Raw genomic sequence first — 15,689 nt, 5'->3', positions numbered from 1 at the left:
AAGGCTTTAAATCTCTAAAGCTATTTACTGGGTGGCAACAGGCCATCAAGGTTTGCAAATGGGTCTTGAGCCCATAAAAGGTTGAGAACCACTGGCTAGAAGAGTGAGCCAAGAACCTGGGCTAAGCCCAGTGGGTGAGCTAGGGAGTGTTCACGTACGCATACACACAGTAGATTTTATTTATTTATTTTAGGTTTATAATTAGCCAGCCAGTGGTCTTAAAGAGAGTGTGAGTGCGATCAAGTGTTACTCTTGCCTTTAAGATTTATTTTGAGAAGTAAAAAGAGGGGTGAGTAGGATAAAAATGTCTTTGGCTTTCCTTAGTGTAGTATGAAAAGGAGGGGGAGATGCTGTGGGTGCTGGAGAAATCCCACTGCACTACCTTTTGGCTTTACTAAGCGACCCTAGCTCCAGTATACACACCACTCTCCAGGTTAAGTTTATCACAGTGACGAGCCTCCTTTCAGACCGAAGTTTTTAAAGATCAGCTGCAGTTTGGATTGGCCCTTCACCCTGCTGCACGTGAAGCCCCAATTCCGGGTGGGATAGGAAAGTTCTGAAGCAGTGGGATATTGCATCTTCTACAAGATTGTCTAGTAGCCTAACATCAGAGCAAGCTAGCCTATATCCTGTAGGCCAGACCTGTGACGTATGGCCTAGAAAGACAGACTAGTTTCTTCTCAAGTGCCCCTTCCAATACTGTCATTTCCCCAGCAGCCTGCTTGGTAACTCTGTGAGCGATCTGAAGGCCATAATTCTCTCTCTCTCTCCATTTTATTACTCATGAACTGACTAGCTGGCTAGGCCCACACTCCTGTACAGCACAACGCATTGTAACGTATCCTGCCCCTCTCTTCCAGCGCACCTGGTGTGGGTGCAGAGGCTGTGACTTTCATAAGCCCTGGGCTGCCATACTCTGTCCTTCAAGAGAATTCCCAGTGTTCAGTATCCGCAACCTCTTGGTAGAGAGAGGTATAAATGCAAGATGGAAAAATTGACTCTGGCTTAGAGCAAGACCAGTGGAATTCCAGCAGGGGGCAGCATAAGCCAAAGAACCCACTCTAAACCCTCCATAGTGAGAAGCGGAATGAGAGGAACCAAGTCCATGTATGGTCAAAGAGGAAGCCAAGGGCAACTCTACCAATAATGAATGGAAGCCCCTGCCTCACAGGGCAGATGGTAGGGAGAGAAGAATGGTCCATATTAGGGCGCTGGTCTTTCAGAACTGCTTTCGGGAAACCCCCTCGCCCCAGTGTGGCTGCTGGAGATGAATCAGCCCTTGCCTAAACTCCTGTCCACTGCAGCCTGTGAAAGGACTGGGACAGCTAGTGATAACAGAGCTATCGTGTTAGGGTGACCAGATGTCCCTATTTTATAGGGACAGTCCCGATATGTGGGGCTTTTTCTTATATAGGCGCCTATTACCCCCCCACCCCTTGTCCTGTTTTTTCACACTTGCTGTCTGGTCACCCGATCTCTTGTGAACATGGAGCTGGAGGCTGCTAGCAGCTCTTTTGTCCTAGGACTCCGCCTACAACCCATTTCTTTTCAGCAGAGGGATGGTGTCATTTTCCCCCCGAAAAGTTCACTTGACTATCCCACCTCTTCCACAGTCAATGAATCGCCACTGCCCAAGCACTGAGGCTGTGCTAACTACACCATCCCTCAGCCTATGGGCCTGGCAGCGGAGTGACAGATTCTTTATTAATGAGCTGGTTGTGAGGCTGAAGGGTGACTGACTGCCACATTCCCTATCTGCTTCCTAACATCCCTGCTGGGGGGCAGGGCGGGTGAGGCTATGTCTAAAGGTGAGAGAGAATTCCAGTTACCACAGCTCATGCAGGACTTCGCTTCTCTCCCACCATTGCCATGGTGGGAAGTGGGCAGTGGTTTGTCTAAATGGGATGCCTACCTAAGCTGAGATCCCCTGAGTTTTCAATGGGACATTGAACTGATGGTCTGAAACAAGGCCAAGCAAAGTCAGCCCGCAGAGAGGCAGGGGTGACCTTTGTCCGGCTAAGACCGATGTGGACAAAGAAATTGCTCCATGGTATGGCAGGGTCAGGCACAAAGTGTGAGACGTGCAGCGTGGAACTGTGATCCAGCCCTGGCAAAAAGAGGGACCAACCCTGAAAATCAGTTGGGCCATGTCTGTGCTTGCATGACCAGGAACACTTTCTGTCCGGCCAGTCGCCTTCTCCCAACTCCTTTTGGGTGGAAGACTGGTCAATAGAGTCCAAGGCCAGATGGGACCATTGTGATCATCAAATCTTACTTCCTCCATCACACAGGCCATAGCACTGCCCCACACTAATTCCTAGAGGAGCTCTCTTAGCAAAACAGCCAAGCTTGATTTTACAGTTGTCAGTGATGGCAAATCCACCTTGTTCCAATGATTAATTACACTCACTCTCAAAAATGTATGCCTTTGGTCCAGTCTGAATTGGTCTAGTTTCAACATCCAGCCACTGGATTATGCCATACCTTGCTCTGGTAGCGGGGAAAAACCCAGTAGTAACTACTTATTCCCCATGTCATTGCTTACCACTGTACACAAGGGTTGGCTGCAAGAATTGCTTTGGCAAAGCAGTGGGATGCGCCTGACGACTCAGTTTTGACTTTCTGCTGCTATGGGTATGTCTACACTACGGGATTAATCCGAATTTAGATAATTCGGATTTGAGAAACAGGTTGTATAAAGTCGAAATGAGTGCGGCCACACTAGCACAGTAATTCGGTGGTGTGCGTCCAAGTACCGGGGCTAGCGTCGATTTCTGCACCGTTGCACTGTGGGTAGCAATTCCATAGCTATCCCATAGTTCCCGCAGTCTCCTGCGCCCATTGGGATTGTGGGTTAAGATCCCAGTGCCTGATGGGACAAAAAACATCGTCGCAGGTGGTTCTGGGTACAGCCTCACTCCCTCCCTCCCTCCCTCCCTGCATGAAAGCAACGGACGGCAGACAACCATTTTCGCGCCTTTTTTCCTGGGTGGGTGAACACTGCAGACTCCATACCACGGCAAGCATGGAGCCCGCTGAGGTCAAGACAGCACTCATGAATATTGCAAACACCTCGCGCGTTCTTGTGGAGTTTATGCTCAGCCAGGACCAGAAAAACGAGGCGAGGAGGCAGCGGCGGCGGCAGCGCAGCGACAAGCATGATGAGGACATGGACACGGACACGGACACAGAATTCAGTGAAACCACAGGCCCCGGTGCTTTGGAGATCATGTTGTTAATGGGGCAGATTCTATCCATGGAACGCCGATTCTGGGCAAGGGAAACAAGCACAGACTGGTGGGACCGCATAGTGTTGCAGGTCTGGGACGATTCCCAGTGGCTGCGGAACTTTCGCATGCGTAAGGGCACTTTCATGGAACTTTGTGACTTGCTGTCTCCTGCCCTGAAACGCCAGAATACCAAGATGAGAGCAGCCCTCACAGTTGAGAAGCGCGTGGCGATAGCCCTGTGGAAGCTTGCAACGCCAGACAGCTACCGGTCAGTCGGGAATCAATTTGGAGTGGGCAAATCTACGGTGGGGGCTGCTGTGATGCAAGTAGCCAAAGCAATCACTCAGGTGCTGCTACGAAAGTTAGTGACTCTGGGAAATGTGCAGGCTATAGTGGATGGTTTTGCTGCAATGGGATTCCCTAACTGTGGTGGGGCAATAGACGGAACCCATATCCCTATCTTGGCACCGGAGCACCAAGCCACCGAGTACATAAACCGCAAGGGGTACTTTTCAATGGTGCTGCAAGCACTTGTGGATCACAAGGGACGTTTCACCAACATCAACGCGGGCTGGGCGGGAAGGGTTCATGACGCTCGCGTCTTCAGGAACACTACTCTGTTTAAAGGGCTGCAGCAAGGGACTTACTTTCCGGACCAGAAAATAACCGTTGGGGATGTTGAAATGCCCATAGTTATTCTTGGGGACCCAGCCTACCCCTTAATGCCATGGCTTATGAAGCCATACACAGGCAGCCTGGACAGGAGTCAGGAGCTGTTTAACTACAGGCTAAGCAAGTGCAGAATGGTGGTAGAATGTGCATTTGGCCGTTTAAAAGGTCGCTGGCGTTCATTATTGACTCGCTCTGACCTCAGCCAAAGAAATCTCCCCATTGTTATTTCTGCTTGCTGTGTGCTCCACAATCTCTGTGAAAGTAAGGGGGAGACCTTTATGGCGGGGTGGGAGGCTGAGGCAAATCGCCTGGCTGCTGATTACGCGCAGCCAGACACCAGGGCGATTAGAAGATCACACCATGAAGCGCTGTGCATCAGAGAAGCTTTGAAAACCAGTTTCATGGCTGGCCAGGCTACCGTGTGAAATATCTGTTTGTTTCTCCTTCATGAAAACCCTCCCCCTTTACTGACTGATTTTCTGTAAGGAACCCACCCTGCCCCTTCCCCCAGCTTTCTTTCAAACCAAATAAAGTCACTATCATTTAAAAATAATTTATTCTTTATTAATAGATTAGAAAAAGAGGGAGGGAACCCGGGTGGTATTTGGGAGGAGGATTGCTGGGAAGGAAAAAGCCACAAAGAAAAGGTTAAAAAAATGACAGCCTTTTGCTTGGGCTGTCTACTGGGGTGGAATGGGAAGGTGTACGGAGCCTCCCCCCCCGCGTTCTTACACGTCTGGGTGAGGAGGATATGGAACATGGGGAGGGGGGAGGGTGGAACAGGGGCTGAAGCGGCAGTCTGTTTTCCAGCAGCCGTTCCTGAACCTCCACCAGACGCCGGAGCAGCCCCAGCGTTGCATCCTTCATCCTCTGGTCTTCCTGCCGCCATCTCTCATCTCGATCGTCTCTCCTCTCCTCACGTTGGTCCCTCCTCTCCTCACGTTGGTCCCTCCTCTCCTCACGTTCACTGACTTCTTTCCTATACTTTGAAACTGTTTCCTTCCACTCATTCAGATGAGCTCTGTCACTCCTGCTGGATTGCATAATTTCAGAAAACATGTCCTCCCGCGTCTTCTTCTTACGACGCCTTATCTGTGATAACCTTCGGGATGGAGGAGGGAGGCTTGAGGAATTTGCAGCTGCTGTAGGGAGGGGAAAAAAGAGAGAATTGTTTTAAAAGCTACATTTTGCAGAACAATGCTTATACTCTTTCACGGTGACCAACACTGTTCACATTACATAGCACATGTGATTTCTGTGCAAGGTCGCATTTTGCCTCTTAATGCTGAGTGCTTGTGGCTTTGCTGCTAGAGATCACAGGTCTGGGCAACAGAATTCGGCTTGCATGCGGCCATGGTAAGCCATTGTTTTACAGCTTCTGCACCCTCCTTTCCCACATACCAAGCATAGCCTGTAGAGTGCTGCAGAAGCCTGGCCAATCTCAGCCAGTTGGGGGGGGGGCAGTGTGGGGGGGCTTGTCTGGGCCCCTTCAGGCAAGTAGAGTGCTGCGGTTTTTCTGTTAACATTCAGCAGCACCAGAAAACAAACTAACCCCCCCCCCGCCATGAATTCTCTGGGATGATCACGGTACCCCTCCCCCCACCGCATGGCTGGTATCAGGGAAGATCCCTGCAGGCACCAAACTACCCCCCCCCCCCGCCGCCGACCCCCCCCCTCGCCATGAATTCTCTGGGATGATCACGGTACCCTCCCCCCACCGCGTGGCTGGTAACAGGGAAGAACCCTGCTAGCCAAACGCGGAAAACTTCAGGGCCAATTTCCCATCTGCGCTTGGCTAACTGCAGGGAAGGATTTATTTTCCGCCACAGGCAAACAGCCCAGTAGGAACGGCCACCTCTGTCCCCTTAATTAAGTTCCCGTATTTCAACCAGGTTACCAGGAGTGATATCACTCTCCTGAGGATTACACAACAAGATAAAGAACGGATGTTGCTTGAATGCCAGCAAACACCGGGACCATACGCTGCTAGGCTTTGTCAGGCAATGATACCAGATTACTTGCTGCAAGCATGGCGTGGTCAAGTGTCCTACCATGGAGGAGGGAATAAGGATGCACTGCCCAGAAACCTTCTGGCAAGGCTTTCGGAGTACCTCCAGGAGAGCTTCATGGAGATGTCCCTGGAGAATTTCCGCTCCATCCCCAGACACGTTAACAGACTTTTCCAGTAGCTACAGACTTTTCCAGTAGCTGAACTGACCGCGAATGCAAAGTCAGGCAAAGTAATCATTAAAAACCGTTTGCTTTTAAAACAAGTTTTATATTTTAAAAGGTAAACTCACCTGAGGTCCCTTCCATGGGGTCAGAGTCTTGGGTACTGGCTTGGGAGGGTACTTCAGTCAGGGTGAGAAAAAGATCCTGGCTGTTGGGGAGAATGGAGTGCTGTGTGCTCTCTGCAAGCTCATCCTCCTCCTCCTCCTCCTCTACCCCATCGGCAGAATCCTCAGGCGTCGAGACTATCCCCGACCCAGAATCCACGAACAAAGGTGGGGTAGTGGTGGCAGCCCCCCCTAGAATTGCATGCAGCTCGGCGTAGTAGCGGCATGTCCGCGGCTCTGACCCGGAGCGACCGTTTGCCTCCTTTGTTTTTTGATAGGCTTGTCTGAGCTCCTTGACCTTCACGCGGCACTGCTCAGAGTCCCTATTGTGGCCTCTCTCCATCATGCCCTTGGAAATTTTTTCAAAAGTTTTTGCATTTCGTCTTTTAGAACGAAGTTCTGCAAGCACTGAATCCTCTCCCCATACAGCGATCAGATCCAGTACCTCCCTCACGGTCCATGCTGGTGCTCTTTTTCGATTATCAGCCTGCATGGTTACCTGTGCTGATGAGGTATCTGTGGTCACCTGTGCTCTCCATGCTGGGCAAACAGGAAATGAAGTTCAAATGTTCGCGGGGCTTTTCCTGTCTACCTGGCCAGTGCATCCGAGTTCGGATTGCTGTCCAGAGCGGTCACAATGATGCACTGTGGGATAGCTCCCGGAGGCCAATACCATCGAATTGCGGCCACACTAACCCTAATTCGAATTGCTAAAATCGATTTTGGCGCTACTCCGCTCGTTGGGGTGGAGTACAGAAATCGATTTAAAGGGCCCTTTACATCGAATTAAATGGCGTCGTTGTGTGGACGGTTACAGGGTTAATTCGAATTAAAGCTGATAAATCCGAATTAAAGTCGTAGTGTAGACCAGGCCTATGAGTCTATATAATGGTGAGTAAACACCTTAGTCGGGAAGTTACTTCCCCAGGAAGAGCTGGTGGTGTAGCAGGGCTCCTCTTGCTGCATCTGTTGGGTGAGCAAGAGAAAGGCACCCTGGTTTGTGGGGGAAGGGGAGTGTTGGCCTCTAGTACTTTGATTGCATCCTGAAGTGGCCCAGAATATATTTAGAAGGAATGTGGTGCTTTCTTAGTTTTGTCATCCTTTTTTACCTTTTGGTTCTGTGCACTGGGGAGGAGGATGTAAATTATATTAGGGGGAGTAAAAGCTGCTCCAATTCCTGAAGCTAGAACCCCAACGGGCCTGAGGTACTGCCCTTCCAGAGCTGTACGTTCAAAATGTTGAGCCTCAGCATCCCTGCTCCGCTGCTGCCTAGCCTGAAGTTCTGTCAATAAAATCCCCAGGGCTTCTCACCAGCTGGCAGTGATCATGCACCCAGCCCCATTGGTCTTCAAAGCTGGGGCCTAAGACCCCCAGAGAGCCTCACCTGCCTATTCCCTGTATGGGACCTGAGCCCATAGTTTCAGAGGCTGCCTGACAGCCTGGGTCCTGCCCAAAACGCCCCTCGTTGCAGTGGCTTCACTCCTGCCTTGTGTTAGCTCAAGGATTAGAGCCACATCCCCAGCCTGTGGGAGACCCAGGTTCAACACCTTCCACGGCCTGCTGAGTAGGGATTCAACTCCGGTCTCCTGTGCACTGGCCTTTGGTGTATTCTTCAGCAGGTCTCTGTGTCTGTCTCTCCTGTTCCACTTGACATAAGGGTTTGGACCAGCGTGTGCCTGACTAGTCCGAGGGCTAGAGCGCTCACAGGGACGTGGGGAGTGTGTTCAAGGCACTGTTCCACATGGCAGAGGTGGGAATTGAACCTGCGTCTCCCACCTGAGGGGTTAGTGTTCTAACCTCTGGGCTAAAGGGAACTGCCGCCTCCTCTTGTTTGTCAGAAGGGGGCTCAGGCACCAACATTCCAGGAGCTGGTTCATGCCTGTGAATCCCAGGCAGACCCAGATGCCTCCCTCTGGCCTGGACGTAGGCACCTAATTCTCTTGCAGGAGAGGGACTTGGATCACACCCCTATCCTTGGCGTTTCCTATTGGCTAGTTTAGGTGGCACCTTCCTCCGCTTGCTGTGAAGCCCTTTCTTCCGTGCAGGGACAATGGGTGGGACAAGATTCTCAGTAGGGAAATCTAATTGTCTGGCCTCCAAAGCATGCACAGGTGCCCTTCGTTTAGCCCTATGACCTCACTCCCATTCCTGGTTTTTTTCCATTAGTTGTCCCCCTGTGGATCCTCCCCTTATGCTGGGGGGAGGTCCTTTCGCAGTGGGTGGGCAAAGTATCCTGCTGGATACCAACAGGCTCCAAAGCATGCGCATACAACACCTGCACTGGTCTGGGCCTCTCCTTCGTAGGGCTGACTTGAGAATACCCAGGCCATAGTTTATGGTCACTTAAAGGAAGGCAGCTGCTGTCCTGGCAGCCAGTATAAACAACAGGGAAGGGCACCTAAAGTTAGGTGTTGAAACACTCAGCCCACATCCTCATTGTGGATCTAGTCCTTTGCTCTTTCTGAGCTACAATAAAGGAGAGGTTTCAGAGGAGCAGCCGTGTTAGTCTGTATCCGCAAAAAGAGCAGGAGTACTTGTGGCACCTTAGAGACTAACGAATTTATTAGAGCATAAGCTTTCATGGACTACAGCCCACTTCTTCGGATGCATGAATGAGAGTAACTCCTGGATGTCTTGCTCCTTTGCAGCCGGCTACAGTCGTGGAGTGCGCCTCCTCAGAACGGTCTGACAAGGAGAGGCTAATGCAGAAGTAGAGTCAGGGGGAAGCTTTTCCTCTTCTGTTAATCTGCTTCACAGCTGGTGGCCACGCTGCTTTTAGTGCCACCAGCGCTGGAATTGAACCAACAGTAATGTAAGGAAGCAGGAACAAGCCCTTAGTTTTGGGGTTTGTTTCACAACCTTCTTCTGTCAACAGACTCTGTGAACAGACTCTTTAGGGGATAAGATTATATATGCTCAGTAGATACGCATGTGTATAGAAAACTCTTTACAGGTACAGGGTGAGTTCTGTCTACACTACTATATCCAGTTGTATTTGCCTAGTTGTACTTTTTACAGTTATTCAGTAGCTACTACAACTCTAGGAAGATTTCAGGGCTTGCTTGCAATGGAGCCTGGTCACTCAAAGAGGAAAAAACCAGCCTCAATAGGGTTTACATGAATGAGGCTTCAGGTAGCTCAATTTAAAGCAACTTGTATAATTACATGAACTGGGAACGTTATCATAAAAACCTGCCGGATCAGTTCTACTGTTGTAGGGATCAGTAATACAAATCATTACAAAACTTCTTAATTTCCTGGAGGGGGCGATGTTGCACTTCCCAATAAGACCATCATTGAACTCCAACGGCAGATCAGCTAATCTTCCTGAGGTATTACTGCACAACCGTGCAGTGATGTGATGCCTGAATCCAGAGTGCAAACGGGCTTTTTGCTTTCATTTAGGCTAAGTTTTGAATTCTGTTTCAGAGGAGGAAAAGAAAGCATCAGGTAATCTGCACCAGTAGGATATTTATTGCTTATCAACGGGCAGTTGTCTGATTTGTTCTGAAGCCATATGGTATCATCCCCACTCCTACAAACCGAGACAAAACAGTGTCGCTACTAGGGCACTGCCTCATGAAAGGTTTAACCTGAGAATTTACTTAAACACATTTGATCTGGGCTATGTTAAAATGTGGGTAAAATCCCCAGCTCTGCTGGAGCAATTGGGGAAAAACTCCCCAAACCCTGCCCCACCTTTTCCAACAGGAACATTTATCCCCACCCTTCTGCCCCACCAAAATATCCCTGTTTTCCCTTAAATCTCATGGGGCTTCAAGGGACACTGTAGGAGGTTCTGCACCAGCAATGAGGGCCCTTCCCTGGTATTAGACAAACACTGGGGAGTGTTTAGCAGTGGTGGTGGGAGGAGGTAGACGTGTGTCCTTCTCCCCCTCATACTCACCAGAACAGGCAAAACCTTGGCAGATGGAGGGGAACCAGTCCCATAGAAATGTCTGACCCAGATGCAGGAAGGGGTGGTCTGCGTGTAGCTGCTGGTGGGGGAGCAATTATCTCACAAGTCTTTAAAAACAGTTTCTAAATCCATTCACTGTGAACCTGTTCCACCCCTCCAACCAGAGCAAAGAAAAACGTGTAGCTGACCTGATAGTTTCACACAATATCACATCTCTGTTACTGAATGCAATGGCTTAGTGTTGATTTTCATCCTTAATCATAGGATTTCAAGTTATCATCTTCCTTCCCTGAAGACATCTTCTGAGTCCCTTTCAGGAGGAGGCCGGATACTGTGCTCCTTAAAACTTAGTGACAAAAGTGCTGGACATCTCTGAAAACCCAAACTCTCTGATGGTTTCCTGGCTCGCCAACACTGTACCTAGCAAAATCTCTCCCCTTCACCCTGTTCAGCTGTGATGTGACAAGGACACCTTCCAGCAGCGATGCATAAACAAAGCGATAGGCCAATACTACTAGAACCATCATGGTTTATTGACTTGTAGGCCTGACATACCAGCAATAGCACCTCCTGCTGGTTTGTTTTTCACTGTATGTTACACTGGCATAAGATCAAATGCAATTATGAGATTGAACCAAAAGGTCTAATTCTTTAAAACCAGGCCCCCGTTCTGTATCTTTCACAAATGAATGGCAGTTTGGAATAAGCTACAGCACACCCATGACAGGTAGTAAATGGCACTGCAAAGTTAACACAGCCGTACTGCATACCACACCTTACAGGGAATGGTAACACAAGGGATTTGTGTTTAAGTTAACACCAGGTGGAGGCCCAAAGGGCACAGACAGGACACTGAGAACTGTTTGCAGGACAAATGAAGCAGACTGCACCATATTCATTTCTGAAATGGAGGTAGAGCCTGCAGCAACTGCAGGTGCCAGCACAGGAGCCTGGAGACTACAGCTATCTTGAGCCAAATCTCTTCCTCTTGGCTAAAGATGGAGCATTCAGGCTGGGACCTGTAGTCTCTATGTGCTACAGCTCCATGTGAAAGATGGGGCAGCTGCAAACTGTATTGTGGAATTGTATGGGTCACACAATTGGACCAGCCCTGCAGTATATGATCATATATATATATACATATGTATATACACACACATGATCATACAGAAAAACACCTGTCAGGGATGGTCTAGATAATACTTAGTCCTGCCATGAGTGCAGGGACTGGACTAGATGACCTCTGGAGGTCCCTTCCGGTCCTATGATTCTATAGTGTGGGCCAAGTTCAGGCTAGGATGGGTGGCCCAAGCGCACACTTCCACCCCAGATGCTGTTTGGCTTTTATATCTTTGGGATACGTTGGTGCTTTCCTTTCCTTTCTTAAAGCAGAGCAGAGAAAAAGATAACAGAAATTGGGGGGGGGAGGGGGAAATAACTAACATACAATGTAAAGATACGATTTCAAGCTTGTTTGCGAATAATACTGGTTGAAAATATAGGGGGATTTGAGGAGGGGGGATAGATGAGAGCATTGCACAAGAGTCACTTGTTTTATAAATGTAACAGAAATCATGCATTACATGCCAATGATGAAAGAATTAAGTCTTTATCCACCAAGGGGAGGACAACAGACTTTCTGACAAACCCAAAACTACTGAATGCTAGTAAGTACCGGAATCCCACTGAAATCAGATATTGCCAGAGTAATTTAGACCATTAAACCGCTTATAAGGGGAAACTTGTGCTTAGCAGAGGGTAAATTCAATGCTGGAAGCCATAACGTTTCCCTGGATACAATACAGTATTTGGTAGGGGGAGAATTTGTATCCAAAAAAACAGAGTTAAGAACAGTGGCACAACTCGCAGTAGGATTCTTGTCAGACCATTTTGTCTGCTACAGGGCACATTGCATCCTTCCTTCTCTGTGGAGACTGTACAAATTCCAAACCGTTCATAAGACACCGTTCAATGAAAACCAAATGAATTGCACCAATAGGAAGAAAAAGGGAAAAACCATGCAGCATCCCTAATCTGTAACAGGCGAGGCTTTATAGACAACACTTGTGTGCTGTCCAGTCTGAATACACTGTTAGAATCTCCCGCAGTGCAGAATCCATTGGCATTTTGAACCATCTGCAAAGAGCAGATTCACAAAATTAAAAACAAGGGGCTCCTCCTGATTAGTGTTAATTTTAAAAAGTTTTTGGAAACTTTCAAAATGTGCCTTTGAAAGAATCACATCCATTCCCCCGGAACCGAACATGGGAATCCACTCCCGCTCATCACTGCCACAATCATGTTTTGTCTTCAGAGAGGCTTCCATTTTTCCTTCCTATTCCTCTTCCTCCTCCTCTTCCTCTTCTTCATCATCATCCTCATCATGGCAATGTGTGATTTCCTGAGGAGTCTGGGGGAAAAGGTTAGGTGGTTTAATCTCACTGACTGACCGGGTCAGTTGATGCCGTTTGTAGTCGGAATCTTTGAAATCCACTGAGGTGCGGTTGCGTGTGGCCAGAGGTGACTCCTTTTCATTGATGTCAACATGAATGTGCTCCACCGTCGATTCATGTGGCATCTATACAAAAACAAGAGAGAGGACTGGACCTGTCTTATTGTCCCAGGAGGAATGCTGTGATCAGCCATGCAGATGCTCTCATTATTTCTCCAATAGATGCAGATACTAATGAAAAACAAGCATCTGAAGTTTGTTAAATATGCTGTACGGATATGTAACCCTTGTGATTGTGACCAGAAAGGCAGGCCCCACCATGCTGTGTATGCTTGTAGCATTACAGAACTAATACTAAAACGCAGGTATGCATGGGGGCTTTGGGCTGAAACTGACCCTAGTGAAATAGTTTTCACTACTCTTTGAAGCACATAGCTCCTTACAGATGAAGACCAGTGACTTTTCATACTATCCATTCAGAACAAATTGGCCCGTTACCATCTGAAGCTTCCTGAGATAGCACAAGCCCGTGACACTGACATTAATATTAACATCAACACCAGTACTGAGGGCCAATAATTAGCCTCATTACAGCTTATGGGACTCTCCCATAGGAAAGCCAGTGTGGAGGACAGCAAAACTGGTAACTAGATCCAGTGTTAGCCCTCTGTATGTCTTCTCACATCACTGCACGCATCCCCAACTCTATGCTGTTCTAGATGTGATTCTGAGGATGAGCCCCATGTCCTTTATTCTAAGCACCAATATTTTTCTTTTATAATTCCTCCTATCCCCACTGAGCAGCCGTCATTACTGCCTCTGGCTGGGAAGGTGGCCAGCTTCCGGGGTGGCCAGTGCCATCCTAGCAAGCAGGAGTCCATCACCCTCCACTAAAGAGCTCAGACACCTCCATAACAAGCTTAAGCGCCTCCAAGCCATAATATGAGAAGGTGAGTTTCCTATCTCTTCTGCACTACAGTAGTGATGTCCCCGAGTCCTTAACAGTGTTTATCTGGTTCTGCCAACACCACTCACTAGACAGTTCTAATGGCATTTGCCTGTCAGGACTGGTGCTGGTTTCTCAGTGGGTTACAACTCACCAGTACGTGGGCGGCTCTGAAGAGGTAGCTGAATGGATAGTACAGGAGGTTGATGAAAGATGCTGCATAGAGATCTGCATAACGCATCACCTGGCTGGCAAAGAGGGTCTGTCGTGAGCCGCTACGGAACAGGCTTCCCATCATCCCGTAGCACATGTCCATGTCGTGAGTCACTTTCTACAAGCAAAAGACAGATTAAAGGCTCTGGCCAGACAGAGAGCAACGCAAACTCAAACAGGGAAAAGACTGTCACGTAACTGGGACATTCTGAGTTCCTGAGCTGCTCAGATTCTGCAGGGGTTTAGAATAGAGAGGCACTTAACAGGCTGTGTGTGTTCTAATAGCGAGACCCCACAGAGTCCATATTTACATCTAATGGGGGGGAAAGTTGTACTGGAATCAATGACATTTCATCATAGCTGCAGCCATCCCACCAGGCTGTGATGTCATCTGAACAGGGGTTGCCTGATCAGTAGATGGGAAACTTCCAGGGAACACCAAGAATGCTGCAGGAGGTGGTGACAGAAAGCCAGTGGGTGGCCCATCTGAGTCAATATGGAATCAATGCCCCAGAATGGTACCAAGGGGCACTATGCTTCTGCAAGTGCCACCTTTAGATCAGGCATAAAACCAAGGTCTTGACCATGGCATTCTTCCTAACAGTGCAAGTGCTACCCCAATGTCCTGGCCAAATTCCAACTGGGGTAATAACCTTCTGTCCTTTTTAATTTCAGTTGAGTGTGATATACTTTACTTCCCTGCTTAAGAAAGCTATTGTGTAATGCTGCTGTAATGTATGCATGCTGTAAGCTGCTGTATTCCACCCCAAAGGTGGCTGCATTTTAGTGCTGAGGGAAGTGATCCCGGTATACGGTTGTGTATCAGACTGTAAAGCACTTTGGGATCCTTCAGTGTGAAAAGGTGTTTTTATAATTGATACCTTAATACGTCTCTGGATGGAACTGATGTCAGGCCGTTCGTTGCTGCTACTGTCCAAATGCCTGGTTATAGAAGAAAAATTACACACCATTGTTTGAACATGTTTAGGAAACTAGGAGGCTTAGGGGTGGGGTATTTTGTAGTTAGGAAGACATAGAGAAAAGAAGGCTAGCTTTGTGGGTAGAACCCAGGATTATTAGGAGCCAGGACTCCTGAGATCAACTCCTGACTGTGCCACAGACTCATGGTGTGACCTTGAGCAAGTCATAACCATTATGTGCCTCAGTTTCCCCATGTGTAAAAAGGGGATACTGCTTACTTACCGGGGACTTGTTGGATTCATTATCTAATATTTGCAAAAGTGTATTAAGATCCTCAAATGGCAGCTGCTACTTGGTGGAGGGAAATTATTATTTCTTATTATTATTATATGAATGTTGGAATACTCACTTGTAAAGCTCCGCCAAGAAAATGTCCAGACTCTGCAGCTCTTCAAAAAGGGCTGAATAATTCCAGAAGAGAGAAGAGGGTTAGAATGCGAAAACTGAAGACGTGCCAAAAGCAAAAGCATCACATTTCCAGCTCTTCTCATAGGAGGCGGCCGTGGCCAGGAATGGAAAATAAAGCAGAGTGCGGAGCTGCTAGGGCTGACGTGCCGGGAAACAGGTGTCTAATCTAGATGGTTCAGATAAAGAGTTGAATGCAGACTGTGCAGGCCTGGCAGCGCTCAGGACTTGTTTTCTGGGACTGATCCCTGTTGCTTTGGGGCCCACACTGCATGTTTTAGATAAGTAAGTTCTTTGACATCAATGGGGCAATTTGCGTGAGTAGGGCTACAGGACTGGGCCATGAAAGTGGTTCTACCCTGAAGGCAGTTCTGTCCTGTGTTGTGATTCCTGCTGCTGTCTGCAGCTGAATGGAACAAAGCTGGGTCCCAAATAAATGAAGTGAAAAATAGAGAAAAAAAAAAATAAAACAAGCTAAATGAAAACCGGAAGGCTGTGAAGGCTGACAGCAGAGGGAGGTGACCCCGCTAGTCCA

At 48.3% G+C, this 15,689-nt stretch overlaps 2 protein-coding genes across 5 annotated transcripts in view; one reads left to right on the top strand and one right to left on the bottom strand.

Annotated features, from left to right (window-relative positions):
* Window positions 1–11,612, top strand: part of CNNM2 (cyclin and CBS domain divalent metal cation transport mediator 2) — a 186,383-nt gene extending 174,771 nt beyond the window's left edge. Inside the window, exon 8 of the mRNA XM_054034136.1 lies at window positions 10,422–11,612. Coding sequence (XP_053890111.1) covers window positions 10,422–10,463 — 42 coding nt within the window. The 3' untranslated portion in view covers window positions 10,464–11,612. The remainder of the gene's footprint in view (window positions 1–10,421) is intronic.
* Window positions 10,670–15,689, bottom strand: part of NT5C2 (5'-nucleotidase, cytosolic II) — an 80,351-nt gene continuing 75,331 nt past the window's right edge. For all 4 annotated transcript variants that reach the window (XM_054034139.1, XM_054034140.1, XM_054034141.1 and 1 more), the window contains 4 exons: window positions 15,099–15,150; window positions 14,650–14,710; window positions 13,710–13,886; window positions 10,670–12,735 (listed from right to left, as the gene is read on the bottom strand). In XM_054034139.1, the coding sequence (XP_053890114.1) occupies window positions 12,493–12,735; window positions 13,710–13,886; window positions 14,650–14,710; window positions 15,099–15,150 (533 nt within the window). In that variant the 3' untranslated portion in view covers window positions 10,670–12,492. The remainder of the gene's footprint in view (window positions 12,736–13,709; window positions 13,887–14,649; window positions 14,711–15,098; window positions 15,151–15,689) is intronic.

The sequence above is a fragment of the Malaclemys terrapin genome, chromosome 7 (genome assembly GCF_027887155.1).
Source record: "Malaclemys terrapin pileata isolate rMalTer1 chromosome 7, rMalTer1.hap1, whole genome shotgun sequence".
Taxonomy (NCBI): Eukaryota; Metazoa; Chordata; order Testudines; family Emydidae; genus Malaclemys; species Malaclemys terrapin.
This window is presented reverse-complemented; position numbering and strand designations above follow the sequence as displayed.